Raw genomic sequence first — 27,414 nt, 5'->3', positions numbered from 1 at the left:
AGATATGAGGGTTTAGAGCATGGAGTTATGAAGACTGATATATTCTAGAATAAATACATTTGCTACATTTAAGTGTACCATAAGCTGAGTTTTAGAACTATTGTAAATATGCATGCAGTAACAGATACAGTTCTTGAGTTGGCATGAAATCCATTTTAATATGTGAATCATTGCATTTAAAGGCCAAAATTACTAAAAGATGAAGGCATGGAATTTAGAGTATTGGCACTTTCAGATTTTGGGTCTTTTACAGATGAAATTTTAGCACTTGGTGATATATGCATTTAGTTTTAATGCTTTGTCTGGGTTTTCAATCATATCCATACCCCCTTTCTGTCATATTAAACACAGACATTTGGCAAATAAGAACAAAGAGATTAAACTCTTACTAAATACAAAATTCCTTTGGCTTGAATGATGTCTTTATTTTTGCTGAGTCTAGAAATACATAAGCTTTAACCAATACTGGGACAGCATGAATTTTGAAATCATACATGTATGGCCTTGTCTCATATATAGAAAAGTACTTCTGTGTGGCCTAGTGTTATTTGGTATGGTTCTGGTTAAACTGTTTGGCAGTTTGAGGTCTCCCTGTTGACCTAACAGAGGTTTGGGAAATATCAGTAAAATACCACAGTGTGAGATGATTTATTACAAATGTCTTGTATCATTAATATAAGCATTCTTCCTTTGGACGTCCATTTTTTTTTTAATTTAAGGAAATGTGAAAGCTCTTGGATCCTGTAGGTAAACGAGACCACATTTCTCAGTGGCCCACCTTAAAATGAGTTGATTTGTGTTTTCCTCCCTCTTTCCATTTCTTCTGTCCTTCCAAGCATCTCCTATATCACAATGTGGTCTTAAATTAACTGTGTAGTAGGAAGTGAGCTTGAACTTCTGATGAGCCTCTGAATGCTGAGATCACAGCCCTGTGTCACCATGCTTGGTTATGTTTTGCTGAGATACATATGCCAGGGCTTTGCCTGTTAGGCAGTCACTCTACCCACTGAGCTATATCACAACCCCACCTTCTTGTGTGTGATTCTGACATTTCTTACTTTATGAGTCATTTTCTCTGGAATGTTATTTCTTCTCTAAATGTATCTTCCAATTAAACTGAAAACCCTTCAGTTTGTCTGAATCCGGTCTTAGCATGTTAGAATACTTTAACTATTTTATCCTTTTGAGTAGAGGAATCCTTGTTCGTAGTCTTTGATATATAATCAACTGCACTACTGTCTTATATAAGGCCTGCTTTACTTTTATCTTGGGATTTCTCTCAATCATCTTAAGGATTCCCTCAACTTCTCAATTGTGTTCGATACCCTGTTTCCTAGATTCTCTTACCTTTACAACCCTTGGGACATACCCAAGAGTAGCTCATTGAGAAAAGATATATGCATCATACTGTCTTAAGACCATACATGACTGCTTTGAGTGATAGTGGTATTTATTAGATCTCTTTACTCTTAGGGAGCAGCCTCTGGATGGCCATTACTCTTCTCTTCTCTTCTCTTCTCTTCTCTTCTCTTCTCTTCTCTTCTCTTCTCTTCTCTTCTCTTCTCTTCTCTTCTCTTCTCTTCTCTTCTCTTCTCTTCTCTTCTCCCCCCCCTCTCTCTCTGTGTGTGTGTGTGTTTGTGTGTTTGCTAAGCAAGTGCTTTATCATAGAGCTAAATCACAACCTTTCTAACTGTTCTTTCCAGCTCTTTTCAAAGAGTTCAATTTAGAAGCTGATGCTTCTCTTGCAAGCTCTCGTTCTTTCTAGCAATTTCTTACTTTTATCATCAAAAATGGTGAGGGTTGTTGATAACTAATATCTTATTTTTGTTTGGTGAACTAAGGCTGGATAGTAAAGTTTCAAAAGCAATTTTTTTTCAAAAAGTTTTACAGTAGGAATTAAAAGACCTCAGTGTAGCTGGGCTTACTCCTGGGTACAAGAAATAAGGTCTGGGACTTATTATCAAAGAGCATGAGAGTAGGCAAGCAGAGATGGGAGTATATAGGAAGTCACTAAAAGAAGCCATGAGTAGAGGGGATTCTGAAAAGACTGAACTCTCTCCATGACTTTACCAGGGGGATGAGATGTCCAGGAATGAGGGATTCCATCAGACATCCAGACTGACTATTCCCTCTTAACTTGCATAGTCAGTTCTAGCATTAATTGTGCCCAGTAATGGACCAAATTCAAGGACTGGGGAAGAAGACGTCTCAGAGAAGTTTGGTGAAAGTTTGATCAAGGAGAAAGCTTTTGTCATGGTTTGGGTTCTTGAAACTATTATTACATGGGGTCAAATATTAGCAAAAACATCAAGGTAGTCTTTATAATATTTATCAAGAATATTGTCATTTTTGTATGTATATAACACATGCTAAGAATTTTAAACAAAGGATAGTGCTAATCAAGTAAATATGACAAATATTGCATGTTGATTGCATTGTTTAGTCTCTTTTATGGGTCCTAGAATTCTTCCAAGCTATGTAAACACACACACACACACACACACACACACACACACACACACACACACAGACCCCTTCACAAATATGACATGAAAGCATCAAGAAGAATAGGAGAAGAAAAGAAAAGAATGGAGAAAGGATGTGGTAAGACTAAATGGAGATAACGGGAAAGGATGATATGGTTAATGTAATTGTCTACATGAAACCTAATACTATGTAACATTAATATACACAAGGACAATTGTATAAAAATTGTGAGGGAGAATAATGTTATAATAGAATTGCCTCATAAGCCTAGTTATGCCTAGATGTTATAACCATCTGACCAGTTAAATATAATTATGTATTTATATGACAAAAAGTGATTGAATTTTTGTATTTAAAACAAAATTGTTACTATGGAATTGCAAGATGCATTATGCTATTTCAGTTGTGGCTGACAAACTATCTCAAAACTGATAGGTTGCATAATTTTCTTCAGAGGAAAGACAGAGGAATCTTGGCACATTTAAAAGGTTGAGTTAGTCTTAATTTACTATGATTGGAGTACGTACAGGTTGCACTATTAGCTATAAATACCAATAAACTCTGGCAAAATGTAGAAGTCTAGACCAGTGGGGGAAAATTGTTGGCCCTTCTTCAAATCTGCGAGACAGACACATTTATGGTAATCATGGTGAACAGTTATATGTATGAAAGTCAAAACTAAGCCAGTGAAAGCAGAAAGCTAAAAAAGCCAATATAAATTTAGTTTGGTTAGGTTTCTAGTATGCTGATACCATATTATTATTGACTCTTAGGATCATGAGGCCCTGGAAACAATTCTTTAAATTTAGTACAGAATATTTCTATTACATTTGAACAAATAAAAATATGCATAATGGACCGATAATGCCCCAGAAAGATATAGAACACCAGTAACAAACATAGAAGAGGGATTTAAAAATGGTCAGGATAAAAGGCATCCATCCATGGAGTAAAAAATAGGGGCAACAGAGATCTCTAGAGGGTGTCATGGAGATATGTAATCATTTTGTTTTGACGGTTTGATGCGATGGGTGATATGTACAGTATAGTCCAAGATGTAGCCAGCCCTAAATTAAAAATGATCACCTCCACCAAAGGTCATTAACTTATAGAACTGGTTACTTAAGAGGAAGTAGGAGTGAAAATACAAAGAACATAAAAAAATGACTTAACTATGTGAAGACTCATGATGGTTTCTTATAAAGATGAATATTTGGGCATTGTCTTAACTTTTGAGATTGACAGTAAAAAATAACCCCCTGTTCCCTATAGCATGTGCCTCAGAGACGACATCAGAATCCAAGATGGGAACACTTGTAAAGTTTGACCCATTGTAGATGGACCATTAGGCTCAGATATCAGCCAGATATGCACATATAAATTTAGAGTAAATCCTAATATGAGAGTTACAAGTTTTGATGGATAAAAATCAGAGGAACTTAACTTTTATATTTCTTTGTCTTTGTTAGTTCTCCTTTAGATAGGGTGCCTTCAAAACTCATTTTTCCAGGTTTTTGGGAGAAAGATTTATTATATAGACCATATTTGACTACAATAGTAATTACCCATCTGGGTGTTTCTTGTATTGGAGGTTGGATAGAGTCTACTAATTATCTCAAAGAGCAGAACTTTCAAATTTCCCTTGTACATAACTTCAATTTCCCTTTTCAGATTATGCAATAGAAATCTCCTCTTCAGTTTTTATGGCTTAATTTTTGTGATACATGTTTTACATATGTAGGAAATCACAAGGATAATTTTAGGCTTCTCAGGAACAATGGTTTGTTTTACCTATCCTTTCTTTGGAATGTGAGGTGGTATGTTAAAATCTAGTTGAAATCTTCCTTAATTGCATGGAAGATAGGCCCAAGATGCAGCTTTTGTTGATGATGATGTTGCAGGGCAGAGGACTACATTTTGCATAGCAAGACTTTAAAGCATCCCTGCCAATTTAGCACCACAGTTTGTGCTAAATCAATCTTGGTTTCAGATTTCCTACTCCACATGTTATCTGAAGGGCAGAGGAATAATGAGAGCAAATTATATGAATAAGAGCTAAGTATTGTTTATTTGAGTATTGAATTAGTTTATAAATTTATTTCTATTCTGATTCTCAGTCTTTCTCTCCCTCTTGGTCCTGCCCACCTCATTATCTCTATAAGTATTTTCATTGAATTGAAAAAAAAATATGAGCAAACACAGGCTTAAGTGACACAAATGTTTCTAGATACCTTTAAACTCAAACACACAGGGTTCCAGCTCTGTGTACTTTGCCTAATTGCTGGCAGTAAAAATGAGCAAAGGGATTTAGGGCTTACGAATGTTCTACTTGGAGGGAGTTGTAATTAAGGTTATTAAGGTCTTTGGGTTCCTGTGTGTTTTAAGCAAATTAGGACTTTATGTGTTCTTTAAAGAGACAGTAACTCTCCACTTCACAGCTATTTCCTTGCTGTGTTCAGTAAGTGCAGTTAGCACATGCTGGCTAAACTACACATGCCCTGCTTTGTTCTTTCAGGGAAATCACTGATTAGGTGAACCTTTGTCTGCTTTGTTTTAAATTAGTTCTGTATTTGAAACTCTGGACAACTTAAAGCAAGGACAAAGGAGTGGAGGGTCACGATGAGTACTTTGTTATCAAAATTACTATGGTAATATAATTATTCTGAGTTTCTTTATTCTGACAGAATAATTATTAGCCTTTTTGAACATGGGAACTGGTTTTATTAACCAAAAATAATGTGGGTCCCTGCAAGATGTTACCATAAAAACAACAACAACAACTTGCAGCAACAGTATTGACACTATCGTATAATATTTCCTTGCATATGTGTAAAAGAAAGATCTGTTCTTCGAAATGTCCTTGCTCAGTGGTGCAAATAGTAACTTTATTTTCCATACTTGAAGTTAGTTTCTATTTCAAGGATTAGAGAAAATTTTCTTAGTGGAAAATTAATTGTAGTAAATTGTCCCAATTAATTGTTTTTCCATTTCATTTCCAGGTGAGCCTTTGTTCTACCCCCCCACCCCCCCACACACACTTTTACACCAAGGATTCCATCATGTTTGGGGAGGGAAGGCCATAGAGGGCCAGAGTCCTGTGATGCTGCACTTCCTGCTGTGGCTGCCATTGCTCATCTGTCCTCTTCCTTGCCTGGTACATGTCATTGCATAGCAGCAATATGAGTGGGGGCTCACTCTGCTCACCTTTCAGATTCTGAATTTCTGTCCTGGCTCTGTGGTTGTCTCTAGCCTGTGTTCTCTCAGTTCATCATAGACAAATTTTGGGTGGCCTCCTGTACTGCTTCTGGCTAGAGAGGCCACTTCAAGTTCTCTTTGCCTGGAGGTCTCTCTACCTTCTCTCCTGAGCTGTCACTTTGAGTGTCAAGAGAAGGAGTATTCCTGGTGGGTGCTACTATGGTGTGTCATTTGTTATCAGATTCTTAAACTCATCAGCAGGATATAGCTAACAATTTTACCATTTCTATAAGGTGAGAAACTGTGTCTCCTTGGAAGGACCTATTCAACCTCTGTTTCCAGTTCTTTCCCTCAACATTTTTATCCTGCCAAAGTAGGTAATTTGTTCTGATAGTTACCGTTCCATGTTTACCTATGAGAACATTTATTGTTCTGAGTCTTGAGTTTCTGGTTTTAATACTCAAAGCCAAGTGTCTTACAATGCAGTAAAATTAAAGGAAAGAACAGAGCTTTGTTCCAAGATTTTAAAATTCTGTTTGGAAACTTAAAATTTGAGCATCTGTCTTACTTTCTTTGACAATCTTCTCTGAGCCAGCAAATTCCACTTGTGTATTTGAGTGTAAAAAAGACCAAGGGCTGAATGAAGTGAAAGGAAAAAGCCCCTCTCAGTTAATATTTCAAAATATCATGTTGTACATGGTATATGTACTTTTTTAAGTAAAGAAAAATAGAAATACATACTATTTTATAATCTGTCCCCTAAATCTTTTACATATTAACACTGTTACACATAATCAATCAGTGGCTATTTGCAGTCAATATCAATAGTCGTTAGGTATTTTGTATTTTGTAGATGTACAGAAGGTAGTTAGCTGACTTTAAACAAACTCAATAATCTAAGTTGAATTTATTTGTGCATTTACCCAATTAATTATTTTTTTCAGCTAGATTCTTGGAAATGATATTTTTGGGTTAGGTATAAAATTCAGTATTGTGAAGTTCTATTCTAGGAGATTTATATCACCAGGATAGATATTTGAGAACCCATTTCCTTTTTTTTCTCCTTTAACATTTAATTAAATAATTAATTAATTAATCAATTACTTTATTTACATCCCAAATGTTGCCTCCCCTCCAGGTCCAGGCACCAAACCCTGATGCTATTCATTACTGATGCTCTCTTGTGCTTGCTTGCCCAGAGGCCAGTTTTTTTTTTTTTCTTTGTAAAAAAAAAATTGTTTTGCCCAACTATAGGCTGTAGGTGTCTTTATTCAACCAGTAGGTTGAAATTAAAGAGCAAGGTTACATGTTATGATTTCCTTGTCCCTGAGGGCAACCAGACCTTGGGGGGTAGTATTTAGTATTATAAAACATAGCAACAGATCAAACCTCAACACCTGTTGTTTGGTATAGAGCATTTGCTGTTAAGTCATTCAGGGAGCTCTCATCTCCTTTCATCTCCTCTTTCCTTTCCTTTTTTGGAGATAGAACCTTTCTATGTAATTCTGGATGGGAACTTGCTATGTAGACCAGGTTGGCCCACCTCTGCCTCTTGAGTGCTGGGATTAAAGGGTTGTGTTACCACATGCAGATGAGTTTTCTTTATTAAAAATATTTATTTTTAATACTTTTTAAACAATATGTATAATTATGTGCACATCTCTGCAGGCAGGTGCTGATGGAGGCCAGAGGTGTCAGATCCCCTAGGGCTGGAGTTACAGGTGATTGCAAACTGCCTCACATGGATGCTGGGAACTGAACTTGGGTCCTCTGGAAGAGGGCTCACTGTTTATCACTGAGCTATCTTATCTACCCAGTCCCAAAGATTTTTCTTTCTTTTTTTTTTTTTTCCCTGCAAATAATGTTTTCTTTTTCTTTTTTTTAACTAGATGTTTTCTTCATTTACATTTCAAATGCTATCCCCTTTCTTAGTTTCCTCTCTGAAAATCCCCTATACCCTTCCCCCTCTCTCTGTTCCCCAACCCACCCACTTCCACTTCCTGGCCCTGGCATTCCTCTATACTGGGGCATAGAATCTTTGCAAGACCAATGGCCAGAGGCCAATTTTTAAGTTTACTTTTTAAATTTTTCTAAAAAAAAATTGTTTTTGAGTATTTACTTTTTTTTCATACTCTTTCATACTCTTTCATACTCTTTCATACTCTTTCATACTCTTTCATACTCTTTCATACTCTTTCATACTCTTTCTTTCTTTTATTTTCTTTTATTTGATATTTACAGTATCCTGTAAGTATTTCATCCCCTTACTACTGGATTCAACACTCCATTCTCACCTATGTATCTAACTTGAGTTTTTGTTTTTTGTTTGTTTGTTTGTTTGTTTGTTTTCCAATTTAGTTGTGTTGCCCAGATACTCTTGACAGCGGGGCCCTCTCTGTAGTGGTCAGCATATTACTGTCACATAAGTAAAGAAAACTAACTGTCCCTCATAAGAAGGAGATGCTATCAGATGCCAGTAGCTTCTCAGCTAGTAGTATGGTTTCATGAGCATCAACATCTCCCTTCTCCACCTTCTCATGCTGGGATTTTTGTCTGGCTTGATCTTGTGCAGGCCTTGTGTATGTTGTTAAAACTGTTATGAGTCCATATGTGCCACTTTCCTGTTCTGTTTGAAACATTGTTTACTTAAAGGTATTCACTTCTGACTCTTAAAATCTTTCTACTGACTCTTCTGTGAAGATACTAGAGCCTTGTGGGGAGACATATGCTATAACTCTCCCATTTATGGTTGATAACTCTATAGTGCCTTAGTTCTCTTCATATTGGCCAGTTGATGGTCTCTGTGTTAATTGATATCTACTGTAAGCTGAAGCCTCTCTGATGAGGGTTGAGAGATAAACTAATATGTGGGTATAGCAATAAATCATGTGCAGTGATTTTCATTCTAGACTCCTTTAGCAGAAAGATAATACTAGGTTCTCTTTCAAGATGTATTACTCATCTATCCACAGATTCTTGGCTCTATTAACAGTGCAAGGTTTATGCCATGAAGTGAGCCTTATATCCAATTATAAAGTGGTTGGATACTCCTTTAACATTCATGCCACTATTGTGCCAGTGGGAATCTTGTTAGGCAGATTTTTGGGGGATTATCCCACAATCATAGGCTATTACATTAAAACATATATAATATTATTATATTTTTATATTTTATAATAATATTATTATATTTTTATATATGCTATTTGTATATATTTTAGAAAGCTTTTTAGCCAATTGTAGCATTTTATTTAATTCTAATAAATTTCTTTTTACTTGATTAGTCTTCATACAATTCTCCAGAACTTCATTATATATTTTAATGATTACAATATGACAGAGAAAGAAAACAAACAGTGAGTTAAGGAATCCCCCTGCCCTTCCTCTCTATTCTTTTACCCTAGTTTCACACACTGTACTGCATGCAGAGGAATTGTATGCCATTGTGTCCAGGACAGATCAGCTTTGAAACAATGTAGGTGCTTTATGGAGAAATTAATGTAGTCATTTTTTAACCTAATGACACACACAGCCAGAAAAGAACATTCAATCTATTTGGAATATGGAGGCACAATTTCTTTTTTTTTCCTTCAGTATACTAACTGGGTTTGAAATAAACATTTTACATCTCTCCTGGGTGGGTTCTATGGTTAAACTTTCCTAATCATAAAGATATAAAAATCATGTTGGTGGCTATATTTTCTATTCAACTTTTTATTCATTAATGCTTTGTAGAGTTATCAGTCATATATTAGATACTATTCTGAACATATTTATATTTTATATAAACTAATAGTGAGCTATATAAGGAGAAATGTATATGTAATTTAAAATACAAAGATTTATTTAAGTATGTATTTCTCTTTTTTTTCTTTTCTATTTTTTTGGATATTTTATTTATTTATATTTCAAATGTTCTCCCCTTTCCTGGTTTCCCCTCTGGAAACCCCTATCCCATCACTCCTCCCCCTGCTTCTTTGATGGTGCTCCCCCCACCCCTTCCTCCCTACCTGGCATTCTGCTATACTGGGGCATCGACCCTTCACAGAACCAAGGGCCTCTCCTCCCATTGATATCCAAGAAGGCCATCCTTTGCTACATATGAGGCTGGAACCATGGGTTGCTCTATGTGTACTCTTTGTTTGGTGATTTAGTTACTGGGGGGGGGGGGGATCTGGTTGGTTGATGTTGTTCTTTCTATGGGGTTGCAAACCCCTTCAGCTCCTTCAGTCTTTTCTCTAACTCCTCCATTGAGGACCAATGGTTTAGGAAGCTTCTACAGAATAGATTTCCAGTTGGCTTATTCAGAAGGTCTTTAGTTCTCATTATCCCTCCCCATATTCTCCCTTGTAGTCCACCCTCCTATCCATGGTTAAAGAGGGACATTGGAGACAAAAAGGTTAAATGTTCACTTAAAAAATAAGACAGGGTCTCACTATGTTACCCGGCCTGACCTAGATCTTGTGATTCTCTGGCCTCAGTGGGAAAGCCAGTATTTCTCAAAGAATCAATATTCTATGCTCAAGATCGGATGGCGAGGACTTTCATTTGTTTCTTTAAACTTTTCTGTTTTTTTTTGGCTAGGTTTTCAAATATTCTCATAAAAATTTGTTATTTGTTGTATGATACAACATTCCAAATGTGTTGCTTTTCTTTTCATGGCTTTATCTTTTTCCAGATATATGACTTTGTCACATATCCTACCAGTAAACTTTTACTCTATGAGCATAGACTTAAAGAATTGCAAGCATTGTGCATAGTGTATTTGTTTGACATGGCTATAAAATTAAGAAACATTTACATGTGTTTATAATAGTTTCATATGTGAATCTAATTTGGTTTTTATTAATACTATTTATATGATAACATCTGTTCTTTTTATGCCGGTTCTACTAAGTTCCAGTTAAAAAACCATCATGTTATGGATTAACAATTAATTTACACTGAGGACATTTGCAATGGTTTATAAGAAGACTCAAGGATTCTTGTGAGTGACTGAATCAGATGTCAGTGAAAGGTTGTCGAAGACAGCATGAACTTTGCTGTGTTGCCCAAATGAGAATGCTGCTTCCTAGAGGCCAGGCTGCTGCCTTGTTCGGGGAGTGAGGTTTCCTACAAGCATCACATACAGAGATGGACTCTGTGTTAAATACACGAATTTGAATACAACTCACTGCTACTCTGCTCTAGCTGATGACTTAAGCAGGACTGTTGGCATGCCACCTTCCTTTTTGAGAATGAGCAAGAAATTGAGAATTTTTATTAAACATATTTCTATATGATACAAGTAAAACAAAAATGAGACTTTGTAATAGCTCAGCTGTGTGTGCAACATTATAATAAACCAGTTCCCCCAGAAAGCAGCTAATTCTACTTCTTGCCCTGTGCGTGTGTGTGTGTGTGTGTGTGTGTGTGTGTGTGTGTGTGTGTGTGTGTATGCATGTGTGTTTGCATACACACTTGTCTCTGTGGATCAGTGTAAGGATTCTGTCTTGTATTGAACAAAAACCAATCTTATAATCAGTGTTTACGACTTTTGCTTTTCCCCATTTGCTGCACCCCCTTTGGAGATCTGTTATTGGCAGGGCACTGTTAGTGAGAATGAAAGGAATAAAGAGTAAGAAAATGGTTTCCATGGTGCCAAATTCTTCATCCCTGAAAATGCAGTTGGAGATTGTATGATAAAATATTTGCAAGTGTCTGCTGACAAAACATCTGTTTAGAAGTGGACACCTAGTTACAAGACACTGGGAGGGGAGTGCACAAGGCACTTTGTTGCATTTTTTGGTGATGCTAAGTTCGATTACTTAGTTGACATGGGTTTGATCAAACCACTTCATTGGTTGTGAAGGCAGCATAGTTCATTAGAGTTATGAGATAATCCCTTGGGTAACTTCAGACACACACACACACACACACACACACACACACACCTTCATCCATTGGTATTACGTTAGTAAGATATATTTTGGTTAATGATCACAAACTAGTAATTGCTGTATCACTATCAGATTTTAAGGCATTCTATAATACCATTCTATAATAAAATTCTGTAATACAACTGGCTTAGGCTATAAAAATGCCAACAACAAGACAACGAATAGTGAATGATTTGTTTTGAATTAAATAAAAATAAACAGCTCGTGGCAACACATACTCCCTAATTAGTTTGTGGATAGGTGGAACATGGCATTTCAGAGATAACTGAGCATATGTGGAAGCAGACAAGAGGTTTAGCATTTCATCCTTGTTACATATCTGAGGTCTAACAATAACATTGTGGCTATAGAAGACTATATCCTTCCTCTGGGAAGCTCTCTGATGTTTCATTTCCATTGCACTTTGAAGCTATTTACTTTGAGAAAATTAATAAACTGCAATATTTTTGTCTTCTTTCCAAGTAGCACTTTACATGCTACTAGGTAGGTTTAATGCCTCAGGAAACTTGCCCTTTGACCTGCATTTATTTTAGGATTATTCTACTATTTTTTTCTCCCGAGTATATCTTTTTACATTGTTTATTTAAATGTTTGACTTTATCAGTGAGCTTTGTATCAACTATGCTGAATTCTCTAGAACTTCATTAATTTCTCTACCTTATGATTCTTATTTTGTAAATATTCTAATTCCTTCTCTAGTTTGGGAAGTTTAGCTGTAAGTACAAAACTGCCTTCCTGAGCTTTGCAGTCATGGTTTGTAACTCTGTTTTCTCCAGTGGAATTACACTGAATATAGCAGTCACTCCAGGGCAGGACTCATGCTCAGGAGTAGTTGACCAACATATGATGGACTCTGAAGGGTGTGTGTGTGTGTGTGTGTGTGTGTGTGTGTGTGTGTGTGTGTGTGTATGTATGTATGTATGTATGTATGTATGTACTGGTGGGATTTTTGTTTTTTTTTGTTTGTTTCTTTTTTGAGGGGTATTGTTTTATTTTGTCTTCTTGGTTTTGTTTTTGTATTGGTAGGGAGGGGAAGAGGATCTGGAAGAATTTGATGGAGGGGAGAAATATCAAAATTAAATTAAAAATGTTTTAAATAATAAAAATGTAATAAAAAGAAAAAAGTATGATACTCATGAAAGGACTATTTCAGACTGGAAATGTAAAGAGACAGGAAAACCTGATGCAATGTGTGACATAGGGTGAGATTCTAGTTAGAAAAAAAAGCTATCAATGACTATAAAGGATAGTATTAGAATAATTGATACAACAGGTTCCAGGATGATAATCAAGTAAGTTTGAAAGACAAATATTTTTGATAATATTTATTGAATCCTGAAAACTTGAGATAAAGACCTAATGTTTGAAAATATGCATATGATTCAGAATTACATGTATAAATATTTGAGTATACATTTTGTTGTTTTGTGTGTTTGTATTGTTTCATATGCCTATTCAAATTTATGTATAAGAATCCTTTTTGAGAGTCATCAAGTACTATTAACAGTTTTCAATTAATGCATATACATACATACATACATACATACATATATGTACTTTTTACTTGTAATGTTCACGGGAGGGAATGAAGTCAGGTTAGTGAGCAGCTTACTCCCAAATCTGTCCACACTTCTCTCTTTGGTGCATCCTTAAAGTCCAGTTTGGGTCATTTGAATGGGGTTCTAAGGCTTTTTAATTACATAGGTATGCTTTCTGAGTGACTTCAAAGGCCCCTTAGCCAGAATGGGCTCTGTCTTCAAAGACAGTGAAGAGAGTGGCTCATTTGCAGGAAATTGCATGGTTTGAGGGTGATTTTTGTTTTCTTTGAACTTGTCAAGTAGAGCTCCCTGCTTAAAAAGTGCTGGCCTTTTGCTATCTGACCAAACAGTTAAAGACTTTTCATTTATAGTTTTGGAGATTTCTCTTTAACTTCTGCCAGAAGAAACCTGTAACTCAGTTTCCCCCATTATCCTCTTTGATGTAACAGCAGTTTTATTTGGAAGTGTTGGTTGGAGGTGTATTCACGATTTTCATGGTTTTAATGCCTTTTCTTTCTAGATGCTGTATATGTTTTGCTTAGTGGGGGAACGTAAAACATGGCTTCTTTTGAAGTAAAAGGCGAGGGCCAGATTTAAGCTGTGTGACCTCAGAAAGCATTCTTTATTTGTTTATTACTTCGTATGCCTGAAGATTCTGAATGATACGTATGTTCTCAAGAAATCCAAGAAGTGTTGCTCTTCTGTCATGTAGCGTGTTCTCCATGGGAACTCTTTACATTTGCGTTTCTGTTCTGTTTGACATCCTTCTTTTTCTTCATCTGAATTTACAGAATCATCTTAGAATAAATTTCATTTGGGGCATCAGTTATGGATTAAGGTGAAGTTAGCATATCCACCAATGAAAGCATATTAAAATGCTTTAATAACATAGGACATTGGTTTGAAAATTAAGAACAAAATCTTTGTGAGGAGATATTATAGTGAACTAGTTTGATGCCTGTGTGTACTGCTGCACGTTTGTAGTGCAAATGATGGCCCACGTTGAATATGCACAGGGACACACTACTGTGTAAAAGTGAAAGTCATAACTATAATTACTAATGCATGATAATCTTTGCTAAACTTAAGTATTAGTGGTTCTCCATAAAGTTAAACAGTTTTCTTGTTTTCAAGCAAAACAGAGCTAACAAGGCTGTGTCCATTCTTACTTCAAAACCTCAGTGTTGAGCACTGTGGAAGTTTCTTCCTCTACATCACAGGGACTCCGTAGTTGATTTCTTTTTGTGGGTTTTATATTTGACATGAAGTAGGCCGTTCAGTTTGTTTTTCCATTTATTACTCTAAAAGTTAAGATGATGTAAGCAGGAGTTAGCCACTACCTTGTTTTCTAGAGAGTAGGTGGCCTATGTAGAGTTGTTGAATACAGTATGGCATCCCTTCCTTCCTTTTAAGTTAGTAATAATCTTGGTAGGTAGAAAGGAAGTCTTTGCATAGTGGCAGTTCTATGGGCCAGACACTGACACATATGTTTCAGTACTTACTTAGCAAGCATGCAAAACTCTTTTCACATAGTGTTAAAGTAAGAAGTATTTAAATGTTTTATGGAACACAAAATTGGGTTTGGGAGCATTTATTTTCTATTTAAGTAAATAGATTATCTCCTTGTATAAACACAGGACCATGTGAAAGTGGTGGTTTCACAATCTTCACGAATGTATATATTTAGATCTGCTTGTGGTGGGGTTACCATGAGCACAGCATTGTGCCTATATTTTGTCATGGGTCTTTTAAGTATGTTGTTAAAGCCTAAGCCAAGTTTAAGCATGAGTAATTTGTATAGCACAGCAGTTTCTAACCATGGCTTAGAGGGTCTCACGCATTCTAACTTTAAGATTTTCTTTTGGCATTAGAACAGATTCATGGAGTAAATTATGTTTGTGTGGATCCCAACAGGTGGCTTGTTTTATAGAGCATATGATAGGATTCTTGCTTTGTTTTGAAAAGAAGGACCATTTTCTAAACTTTTTTTTGTTGGAAAAAAAAAAAGAGCAGTACCAACTCAGCCATTATGTTTCTTTACTTAATAATTAAATGCTATGGGTACTACCAGCTGAAGACCTTATGTTGATGGTGGCTGGTTGTTTTCTTCTTCTCCTCTTCCCTCCCCTCTCCCCTCCCCTACCTCTTCCCCTCCCCTCCCCTTCCCCCTCCTCTCTCTTCCCCTCCCCTCCCCTCTCCCCTTCTGTGTGTGTTAGTAGTTTAGTTTTGGAATAAGTGTCTTCTCATCGTTCATGGCACATTCTTCATTACATATCAGAATTAACATCTGGTGTAGGGATATGCAATAAGCTTTTGTGTCCTACAGTCTGTCAGGTTACAAAGAGTAGTAACACTTGTTAAGACTTGGACCCACAAACTGAATGTTAGTTATAGAAAGAAACCCTTCAACATTTGTGGTTAAGTATTGAGTTGAGAGGTTTTATTGTGCTCTATGGATAACTACTATTTCCTGTATCTTCTAACTTGAGTCTTGATATTAACTTACTAGAAAATATGTCTCTGAAGTATATTTCTTCTTTATTTTTATTACCTTGTATTCGTTGTACACAATGTTGTGTTTCATACAGACATTTCCTTTCAGGTGTATCATGTATTCCCACTGAAGTCATCTACTTCCATTCTATCTCTTTGGCAACCTCGTTCTCCTGCAGGTCTTCTTCCTTCCACATCTCTCCTGCTAGCTTTCATGTTCTTCTCTCTCTCCCTCTCTCTCTCCTTTTCTTCTCTCTCCCTTTCTCTCCCTCCTTCTCTCCCCATCCCTCCCCTCCTTCTCCTCCACCTCCTCTATCCCTACCCTCTCTCCCATCTATCTGCCTGTTTTTTGATTTCATTTGTACTGCTGTAATAAAATATTCCAACAAAAGGCAGCTTCGGAGAGAAAAGAGAAAAGGGGTTATTTCAGCTTATAGTTTTAGGTCCCAATCCATCATTATGGGGAAGTTAAGGCAGGAACACATTCACAGCCAAGAGCAGAGAATAATGGATCCATGTATGTTCACTTGCTTATTGGTTTGTGCTTAGCTAATTTTTTTTTTACCCTTTTATAGTTCATACCTGTCTAGGGAATGGTTCTGTGCACAGTGAACAGGGTTTTTATCTAGCATATATCTTAAATAAGACACTCTTAAATGGAAATGCCCAATGGAGACAATGCCACATTGAATGTATCTTCCCAGGATTTTAAGTTATGTCAGGTTGACAATTAAAGCTAATCATTGTGAATGTATATGTGTATACATTGTGCTTTGCATTGTGACCTATGTGCTTTTTGGATGCTCCTTCAAGTTTCTGTGACTCCTGACAACAGTGTATGCAGCTTTCCTTTGCTTCAATTTTTGATGAAATACATATTAAAGGGATGTTGCATTTTCTTAAGGTGGAATGAGTTTACCAAACTTACTTTTGCTTTAGCAACCATTCGTATAGTCATTCCATCTCTTCCAGGCTTGCAGCTTGTCTTGAATATTAATGAAGTCTATTAGTTGTTATGTTAGAAAGAGAATGTTTTTATCACATACTGAATAGGTCTGCTCTGCCCATAAGCAATGCCCGGTAACGCAGCATCTCCATTTTGCCCCTCTGTCTTTTGTAGACCCACAGACATTTAAGTGTTCTGAGCTTCTTGGAACATCTTAGCTGACTTGTGCTGCAGATTGTCTTTTTTCCTCGAACTGTATTTAAAACAAAATCCCAGGCTGTGAACCATCCTGTGGCTGTAATTAATCATGGCTGTAAATGTTTTCCCATAGTACCAGTTTATGAAGCTTATGGCTGAAGTAGTGCTGGCTCTGGAGGGTAATTAGGGATTTATAATTGTTGTACTGATGTTTGGGATGATATTAGCACTTCATGTGTTAAAATAGATTTGTGACTCTTAAATCTCTTCATAATTTAAATTCTACATTCTTCTAATGGTAAGTTTTTCTACTATGACATGTGTTTTGTTAGAAGCAAAATGTTACAGTTGAAGATCTTTAATTCAGAGTACTGATTTCAGACCAGGGTGTGGCAGCACTTTCGTATGACTTAGTTCTTTTATTTATTTTTATTTTTTATTAATCATTCTATTCATTTATATCTCCAATGATTCCCCCTTCCAGCTTACCCTTCCACAAACCCCTCCCACATCTGCTATTTCCCCACTTCCCTTTGCCTCTATGACAGTGCTCCCCTCCACTTTCTCCCTCCCGACCGCTCCAGCATCTCCCTACGCTAGGGCATTAAACCTCCACAGGACCAAGGGCTTCCCCTCCCATTGATGTCAGACAAGGCCATCCTCTGTAACAAATATATCTGGAGTCATGGATCCCTCCCTGTACTCTACTTGGTTGTGGTCTAGTCCCTGGGAGCACTGGTGGTCCAGTCAGTTGACATTGTTCTTCCTGTGGGTTTGCAATCCTTCTCTATTTTTCCAGTCCTTCTGCTGGCTCCCCAACCAGGGTCCCGGAGCTCAGTCTGATGGTTGGCTCTAAGCATCCACATCTGCACTGGTCAGTTGCTGGCAGAACTTCCCAAGGCACACCCACACCAGATTCCTGTCACCAAGCACCTCTTCTCATCAGCAAAAGTGTGAGGGTTTGGTGTCTGCAAACAGAATGGATCCCCAGGTGGGGCAGTGCCTGATAGCCCTACCTTCAGTCTCTGCTCCATTTTTTTGTCCCAGTCTTATTATATTTTATTTTTTTTGGACAGGAACATTTCTGGGTTGAAAATTTTTGAGATGGGTGGGTGGCTTTTTCCCTTGACTGGGGGCTATGCCTACATGCCTGTGATTTAGTTCTTAGTTCAAGTCAGGTATTTATTTTGAGCTCCAGAGCATGATGCTCCCAAAATCAAAACAAAAAAAAAATCATTTCTAGAAGAGAGTTCCATATTTTGGGAGTGAATATATTTTAGAAATATTCTTTTTCTAATGAATACTTTTAGATATAAGGAGATATCCAAATTTTTATTACTGACACAATTCAGGTGTATAAAATAGAATTATTAAATAACATTTCTACCTCAGCAGTGGATAATTCTCAAAGGTCCTGTTTGAGTGTGAAGTCACAGCTTACTAAACCTTATTTTATTTTACTTTGTTGTTCCTTTGTTTTTCCTTTATTTATTCATTTTATTAAAAATGGATTTTTTCATATAGTTTTTACTGGGTATAACGGTCCCTCCCTGCAGCTTCTCCCAGATCTTCTCTACCTCTGCAACTGCTCAACACTCACACTTTTCTCATTCTCTCTTATTAGAAAACAAGTGGGCATCTAGAAAATAATAATAAAAGAAAACAAACGAATCATAATAGGGCAAAGCAAGCAAACAAACAAAAGCAGCCAGAGAAAACCATAAGAAACACATAGATGCAAAGACACACTCATTTGCACACACAGGAATCCTATAAATACACAAAAAACAGAAGCTATAATATATAAACAGAAGACTGTAAGGTTAAAAAAAACAAACCACTGAGTTCATTTTGTGTTGACTGCTGAGCATGGGGCCTGCCCATGTGGTCTGTATACCCAGTAAGCCTCTGTGGGAGAAACTTAGTTTCTCCTTGCTAGTAATCAGTTGGTGCTAGATGCTGGATTAGAGATGAGGGTTTATACCCACTTCCCGTTGCAGCACTTGTTCCCTATCTTGTGTAAGCCTCATTTGGAAAAGAACTGTTGAAGGACTTGAGATGAGAAATGAACAAAAATCCTGAGAGTATCATTTAGCTCTAGAAGTTCAAAATCCTTAGAACTTTTTTGCATAAAATTTACCCTTGGTTATTATGTTTCTATATTAAATTCATGTTTATTTTCTTTCCTAAATTTATAATGGATGCCATTTAGTAGTGTATATCTAAATTTTAATAACATTTAAAATTTCAAATATTTTCAACCTTGGCTATGATGACTTGTGAACATCATTTTATATACTTTTAAAAAATTTAAAATTTTTTAAAAATAAATATAAAATTTGTTTTCATGTTACTGCATTCCATGATTTATGGTGATATTTTATGCAACTATTAATTTCGTGCAAACCAGGAAAGTATCCAGATAGGAGTTAAGGATTTTTAGCAAATGTTTTTTGACTCAATAATTGATGGCCTTGGTTGCTTCATTGAGTGTGTTGATATACCGAATTGCTGGATTTTCATAGCAGTGTTGTCAGGGCCTTATGGAAAGCATCTGGGAACAAGTTAAGTTGTATTGGATCCCATTCAAATTGTCGATGCCACAAATTTACTCATTTTTACTATACACTTTGGACTTTTGGATGAGTATGCACATTAGAAATTTTATGATTAGCTCCAATAATAAAGTGACACTGACATTTTAGTTTGAAAATCTGTGTAATTCACCGTAGCATAGTATTTAATGAGCAAATGAGGAGTGATGTTCAGGGGCTGACAGGCTATTGTTGAGAAATAGGCATCCGTCCCTTTGTAAAACTTAGATGCCTGTACCTAGAAGAACTTAGTGCGTGTCTTCTTTGGTAGGGGTTAACTCCAGAAACAGGAGAGCAATTTTAAAAAGTATCAGGAACATTGGAAACAGAAGGCTGGTCAACATATGAGATAAAAAATGTGTATAGCTGGATACATTTAACACACGATCAAACTTAAAACATCCCAATTAATTAAAAAAAAAAGGGTCAGACTTGGTTTGCAATTTCAAAGGAACACACTTGAATCAACAGAATTATGTTCAAGTTCTAAGGATGCTGCCTTTTCTCATGATACAAGTACTGGCAATGTGGTTTTGCTCCTTGATTCAAACCTATCCAGGAGATGGCTGGCCTCATGCAGAATCACCATGGCCTTTTTCAGTGGTCTCCATGTTTCATGTGAGGAGCTTCTTTCCAGTCTTGGGTGGGCCTAGATTTGGGAGCATGTTTTGGTTGGAAGTACTGGGCTCTGGGTCTCAGCAGGCTTTGAGGTTGGAGAAGTTGAAGCTTACAGGAAAAACACAAATAAACCATGGTCATCAAAGCTGAGAATTAGGAACTGTTTATTCACCTGCACACTTGAATTAAATCTCACAGAAATAGGCAGAATCATTTGACTTGTGACCTTGATAGAATAGTCATGTCTAAGTTTCTGTTTTGCCTGTGTTTGGATACAGAGTTAGGGTAGTTACCATACATAATAGATGGAAATATTCTGGCCGAATTACTCTTGGAGTATTGATTTACAATACAGAGAAGTCTGCGGAGATAATTGGCGTGGAACAAAGGTCAGTTAAACTGGAAAGTCTGCTGGATGATCGGGGCAAGAGAGTCAACTGGTAAACCTCATGTTGCTCTTGTTCTTAGGAGATCACTTAGGTTCGGGTGTGGCCCATCACTCCTGCTTTACAAGCATCCCTCATGGGTCAGGTTATACAGATGGGAAGATAGAGACTATGGCATTCGTTCCCTAATTCACTTTTATTGCTTAAGTCTGTCAAGGTCCAATTAACCAAAGCAATGTTTTGTAACAGTTTTAAGAATACCTTTTAAAAAATAAGTGTAGGGCAAAATTGGTTGACTCTGAAATCTTTGTGGTCAAGATTAAAGTCGTCTTTTGATTCATAAATGCAAAACAAGAAAGCCTTTAATTTGTGTTGATTCTCTTGGTTCTGTAATTCTTACTATGGAGTATGATTTACGATGATAAAGTGCTCTTGGTTTGACCTTTGAACGCAAAGCAAGTATAGCTTCCCTTGAGTGTTGTGATCACTGTGGAATAGAAAACCCCACTTCAACATTCTTCCATGAGTATAAACCTTACAAATTCTCCTCTCCCTTCAAAGCTAGCTTTGCAATTCGAATAACCTTTTACAAATCTGTAATTAACTCCAAGAGCAGAGGACAGGCAGCACTGGGTGCAGACAGACCTATATGCTGGGCTCTGGATGCAGCATCTGCCAGCAACTCCTGTTCCTGCTCTGGTCTCCTAGTTGTTCAGACAAGAGTTCTAAATGCCAATCCACAGGGCAGGGGGCTTTAGGTGGACACTCTTTGTGGACAACTCTGAAAACGAGAGAGCTGGCCTGTTCCTAGTCAATTTTTCTATTCCATCACAGCTTCTCATTTCATCTTTGTTGCTCTTCCCCAGCTATCTACACTCTATCATTTGCTCTATTGCTGTATTACTGTTTTCCCTTTCTTACACAGAGATAGTCAACTGGTTCTATTTGTTAAAACTTACACTTGCCCCAGACACCAACAACAGTATTAGAGTAAAACCATTTTTGAAGGTAACTGGGAATGTAAAGAAGCTGCTTGTATCTGCTTTATTAAAAAAAAAATCACAATCTCTGGTTGTGTTACTATGCAGTGGAAATACTACAGAGATCATAAGTGAGGAAACTCATTTAACAATGTAATTCAGGGTGAATGAGCCCAGAATTGAGCTCTATAAGTATTCAAAGGAGATTAGCAGAACTAAGAATAACGAGTGGAATCAAGTGGGTAGCAGATGTTGTAAGAGTATCATAGAATATGAGAAGGAAAACAACGTTAGCAACCTAAGCTGTAAAGATTATATGTTTAGCAAAAGGATGTCCTCTTATACTAAAAAATTCTTCCTATGGGGTTGAAAACCCATTCAGCTCCTTCAGTCCTTCCCCTTATCTGTCCATTGGGGTCTCCATGCTCAATCTGATGGTTGTATGTGAGCATCCTCATCTGTATTGGTAAGGCTCTGGCAGATAGAGATTTTTTTCTTTTCTTTTTTTACTCTGTCTCTAGCAGGCTCCTGTCAGCCAGCACTTGTTGGCATCAGCAATAGTGTCTGAGTTTGATGTCTGCAGATGGGATGGATTTCCAGGTGAGGCAGTCTCTGGATGGCTTTTCCTTCAGTCTCTGCTCCTCTCTTTGTCCCTGCATTTCCTTTAGACAGGAACAATTCTGGATTAATATTTTTGAGATGGGTAGGTGGCCCCATCCCTCAACCATGGGCTATGCCTGTCTCTGAATATGGTATCTACAGGTTCTCTTTCCCCTTTGTTGGGTATTGCAGCTTATGTCATCCCCATTGGTTCCTGGGAGTCTCTTGCTTTCCTGGTATTTGGGACCTTTTAGTGGCTACTCCCAGGAACAATATCAACCAACCAGACCCCCAGAGCACCCAGAGACTAAACCACCAACCAAAGAGTACACATGGAGGAACCCATGGCTCCAGCTGCATAGGTTGCAGAGGCATCAATGGGAAGGGAGGCCCTGGGTCCTATGGAGGCCCCAGCATAGGAGAATGCTAGGACGGTGAGGCAGGAGTGGGTGGGTCGGTGGGGAGCACCCTCATAGAGGCAGGGAGAGGGGGAGGAGATAGGAGGTTTGTGGAGGGGAAACTGGGAAGGGAGATAGCATGTGAAATGTAGATAAATAAAATAACCAAAAAGAGGAAAAGATTAAATACCAGTTTGTGTAGTTTCCAAATTTTATAGCATGTACTCAGGGAATCTTTTGTATCTTAAGCTACCATTTCAAATTAGGAATAACAAATTTTATGGTGATGATATATTGAATTTAGGTCATATTTCTACAACTTATCCTTATACCCACCTTATCTCCTAAATAGAGTATTTCTATTTATAAAACAAGCAAAGAGTAGCTAGGCTTGGTGGTACACCCTTTTAATCTTATCACTTGGGCAGTAGAAGTAGGTGAATGTGTGAGGTCCAGGTCAGCCAGGGTTATATAATGAGATCTTGTTTCAACATATATAGAACTTGGAGGAGTAGAGGGCAGGAAACCATAAAAGGATATATTATGTGAGGAAAAAAGATGATATATTCAATAAAAAGAAAAAATAAAAGAAAAAGTGAAAATATTATACAGGTAGACATCTAATTACTAGGATATTTAAAATATACCAAAAAAATAGGCATGGTGATACTGGAGCAGCCAACAAAGTGAATACTAAGAGACTGCAGTTCCTGAACCAGGAAATGCCTGGGGCTGTCTAGAGCAGACTGAGGAAGAAAGAATTATCTTGAGAAGAAGTGAGCTCTGCTCAGATGCTTGGAGCCATGACGACCAGCCTCTGCAGTGAGCTCCTCTCACTTAAACCACACTGTAATATTTGTTACAGTCTTCCATTGAAACTAACTCTACACATAGAACTTGTCTTAGTCAGGGTTTCTATTCCTGGACAAAACATCATGACCAAGAAGCAAGTCAGGGAGGAAAGGATTTATTCAGCTTACACTTCCATACTGCTGTTCATCACCAAAAGAAGTCAGGACTGGAACTCAAGCAGGTCAGAAAGCAGGAGCTGATAAAGAGGCCATGGAGGGATGTTCTTTACTGGCTTGCTTCTCCTGGCTTGTTCAGCCCGCTCTCTTATAGAACCCAAGATGGTTCTATAAGAGACCCAAGACCCCACCCACAAGGGGCCTTTCCCCCTTGATCACTAATTGAGGAATGCCTTACAGTTGGATCTCATGGAGGCATTTTCTCAACTGAAGCTCCTTTCTCTGTGATAACTCCAGCTGTGTCAAGTTGACACAAAACTAGCCAGTACAGAACTCTTCCTAGGTCAGCTCTCAACCTTCATCTTCTTATCTCTATGCCATAGAGCTTCTTTGCTCATTTCCTACAGCATTCCTTTTTCCTTTCTGTCTTGATTCTTTGACAAAGATACAGTGTATTAATTTTGTTCCTCTTGTGACTGTGTTTTGAGAATTTTTGTGTTCTAAAATCCTTTCTTTATTGCAGTTTTTATTTAATATATTCTTTGATGATTTTATACAGGTATATAAGACCTCCTGTTTACTCTCATCCGCCTGTTGCTGTCTCCCTCACACCTGCATTTCCTACAATTCTTTAAGGTTTTATTTTCATTGTTGAGTCAACTTTATAGTACGAACATCCTGCAGGGTGTCCATCCCATTCATAGACACTAGGCCTCTTTTTTTTCTGCTAATATTTTTTATTAGCTATTTATTTCATTTACATTTCCAATGCTATCCCCAAAGTCCCCCAAAGATTCCCCCACCCACTCCCACTTCTTGGCCCTGGCGTTCCCCTGTACTGAGGCAGATAAAGACCAATGGGCCTCTTCTTTCCACTGATGGCCGACTAGGCCATTTTCTGATACATAAGCAGCTAGAGACACGAGCTCTGGGGAGTACTGGGTAGTTCATATTGTTGTTCCACCTATAGGGTTGCAGAACCCTTTGGCTCCTTGGTTACTTTCTCTAGCTCCTCCATTGGGGGCCCTGTGATCCATCTGACTATGAGCATCCACTTCTGTGTTTGCTAGGCCCCAGCATAGTCTCACAAGATACAGCTATATCTGGGTCCTTTCAGCAAAATCTTGCTACTGTATGCAATGGTGTCAGCGTTTGGAAGCTGATTATGGGATGGATCCCCGGATATGGCAGACTCTAGATGGTCCATCCTTTCATCTCAGCTCCAAACTGTGTCTCTGTAACTCCTTCAATGGGTGTTTTGTTCACAATTCTAAGAAGGTGCAAAGGGTCCACACTTTGGTCTTTGTTCTTCTTGAGTTTCATGTGTTTAGCAAATTGTATCTTATATCTTGGGTATTCTAAGTTTCTGGGCTAATATCCACTTATCAGTGAGTACATATTGTGTGAGTTCTTTTGTGATTGGGTTACCTCACTCAGGATGATGCCCTCCAGGTTCATCCATTTGCCTCGGAATTTCATAAATTCATTCTTTTTAATAGCTGAGTAGTACTCCATTGTATAAATGTACCACGTTTTCTGTATCCATTCCTCTGTTGAGGGGCATCTGGGTTCTTTCCAGCTTCGGGCTATTATAAATAAGGCTGCTATGAACATAGTGGAGCATGTGTCCTTCTTATTGGTTGGAACATCTTCTGGATATATGCCCAGGAGAGGTATTGCGGGATCCTCCGGTAGTATTATGTCCAATTTTCTGAGGAACACATCCTTAATTATCAGGGAAATGCAAATCAAAACAACCCTGAGATTCCACCTCACACCAGTCAGAATGGCTAAGATCAAAAATTCAGGTGACAGCAGATGCTATCGAGGATGTGGAGAAAGAGGAACACTCCTCCATTGTTGGTGGGATTGCAAGCTTGTACAACCACTCTGGAAATCAGTCTGCTAATATTTTATACATTTATTCTTGTCTATTGCTTGGTTTATCCATTTTTTTGTCCTATACACTTGGAAGTAAGTACTTTAAAGTTATATCAAGTGCTTGTTTTCTTAGAATTTTATTTATTGGTGTTTCTAATTGATAGTGAAGAAACTTTGAAAGTTCAGTTTTGGATTCCCTTCAAGTTTTGTATTTATCTTAAATTTAAATGTATATTTTTAAGCTCTGGAGATGAAAATGTTTCATTTTTATAATGCTAGTAAAGTTTAAATGTTTGCTTCTCCAGGGTGAGGATATATGCTTATATTTCTATGTGAGTAAAGCAGGAACTTGTTTTTTTAAATATATTTTTTGACAACTTCATATATGACCACTGCATCTGAATCATTTTTCCCTCCCTCTCTACACTTTAACTACAAAGGAGTCTGTTTTCCCAAGTTCATGATATTTTCTTTATTATTGTTCCATATACATTCACACATGCATATACACCCATGTGTATATTACCTGTAAGGTCCATTAGCTTTGTTCATGTATATATGTGTGTCTAGGGCTGATTTCTTGGAATTGGCAAACCTATGTGGGATTTTTTTTTCTGGAGGCAGTTTTTTCTCCCCCCTCTCAGCAGCCATTGACCTACACCTCTTAGTAGAGGTGGGACCATGTGCAATCTCTTGTGTGCACTGGTATGTCAACTGGTGTAACTTTGCTGGTCTTATAAAGGCAACCATATTATTGAAAGTTCATCAATGCATTTTCTCTGACATATGTAGCAGACATGATTCATCAGCAGGCATCTTTGGTCTCTGCCTCTCAGAACAGTTCTTCCCCCTCTTTCATGATTTTCCCTGAGCCTTATGTGTAGGGATTACCTTGCACATGTATCAGTTTGGATTTCTTGCTCCACAGTCATGTAGTTTTCATATTTTGACCAGGGGATATCTCTGTCTTGAGCTGTTGCAACAAGAAGCTTCTTTGACAAGGGGTGAGAGCTACAAGTATCTATGGGAATAAAGATAAGTATTTAGAAAACAGAAATTATATTGGTGTAGAAACTGGGCAGTAGCAGGTCCTCCTCTTGGGTATGTGATCTGAACCATCTTTCTTTGCACGATGGTATATAGACCAAATATCTAATCATATTCATATTCAAATATTTTTGTTTTCTGTTTTTCTGTTACAGCTAGTTATGTATCAAATCCCATTTGCAAGGGTTGTTTGTCTTGTTCGAAGGACAATGGTTGCAGCCGATGTCAACAGAAGTTGTTCTTTTTCCTTCGAAGAGAAGGAATGCGTCAGTATGGAGAGTGCCTGCATTCCTGCCCATCAGGGTATTATGGACACCGAGCCCCAGATATGAACAGATGTGCACGTAAGTATTTGACTTTTGTCCATCCTATTTTACTTGATATGAAATTTACATAATGTGCTAAATTATTATGGAAAAACATATATGTAACCGTCTGTAGATATACTTTAAAGCCTTCAAAAATGAATATGGTAGGATAAGAGAACTTTTATACTTTGTATTTTGTGTAGATATATCATAAGCTAGACACATTCTTTCAGTAATTTAGATTAACCATTTCTCATTATGTTAATCTAAAAATGCTTGCTAGATAGAACTTTATAAGGAGAAATTACTACTTGCAAACTAACCAGTTATCCCCTCCAAATGATTTTACTATGCATGGAAAAATCTTCTTTGATATAATCTTATTTTTACAGTTCTTTTCCCTGCTTTTGTTAGATCTACAAATAAATATATATATTATATTTGTAATATATGTGTGTATGTATGTATATATATGTATGTATATATATACACATACATATACATACATATATACACATATACGTATATATGTATATATGCATATACAATATACACATATACATACACACACACACACACACACACACACACACGCGTGTGTGTGTGTGTGTGTGTGTGTGTGTGTATGAATGAAACACCAAGCACCATTACTGGTAAAGGTGTAATTAGGGTGTTTAGGTTTTAGGTTTTGGTTTATGTTTTGTTTTGCTTTGCTTTTTGTTTTGCTTTTGTTTTGTTTTGACAAAGCATTTTAGTCAAGTAACAGAATAAATAATTTGTACCAGTAGTCAAGATAGAAATAGTAGGCTTAGATGAAGTTTGGATTTACCTTTATTTC

The 27,414-nt window shown here is 37.2% G+C and overlaps 1 protein-coding gene across 7 annotated transcripts in view; it reads left to right on the top strand.

The window, feature by feature from the left end:
* Positions 1-27,414, top strand: part of Rspo2 (R-spondin 2) — a 150,807-nt gene that overhangs the window by 51,830 nt on the left and 71,563 nt on the right. For all 7 annotated transcript variants that reach the window (XM_017316596.2, XM_011245609.2, XM_011245607.2 and 4 more), the window contains exon 3: positions 26,424-26,612. In XM_017316596.2, coding sequence (XP_017172085.1) covers positions 26,424-26,612 — 189 coding nt within the window. The remainder of the gene's footprint in view (positions 1-26,423; positions 26,613-27,414) is intronic.

The sequence above is a fragment of the Mus musculus genome, chromosome 15 (genome assembly GCF_000001635.26).
Source record: "Mus musculus strain C57BL/6J chromosome 15, GRCm38.p6 C57BL/6J".
Classification (NCBI taxonomy): domain Eukaryota; kingdom Metazoa; phylum Chordata; class Mammalia; order Rodentia; family Muridae; genus Mus; species Mus musculus.
The sequence above is the reverse complement of the archived record's forward strand: the minus strand, read 5'-3'. Positions and strand labels throughout refer to the sequence as shown.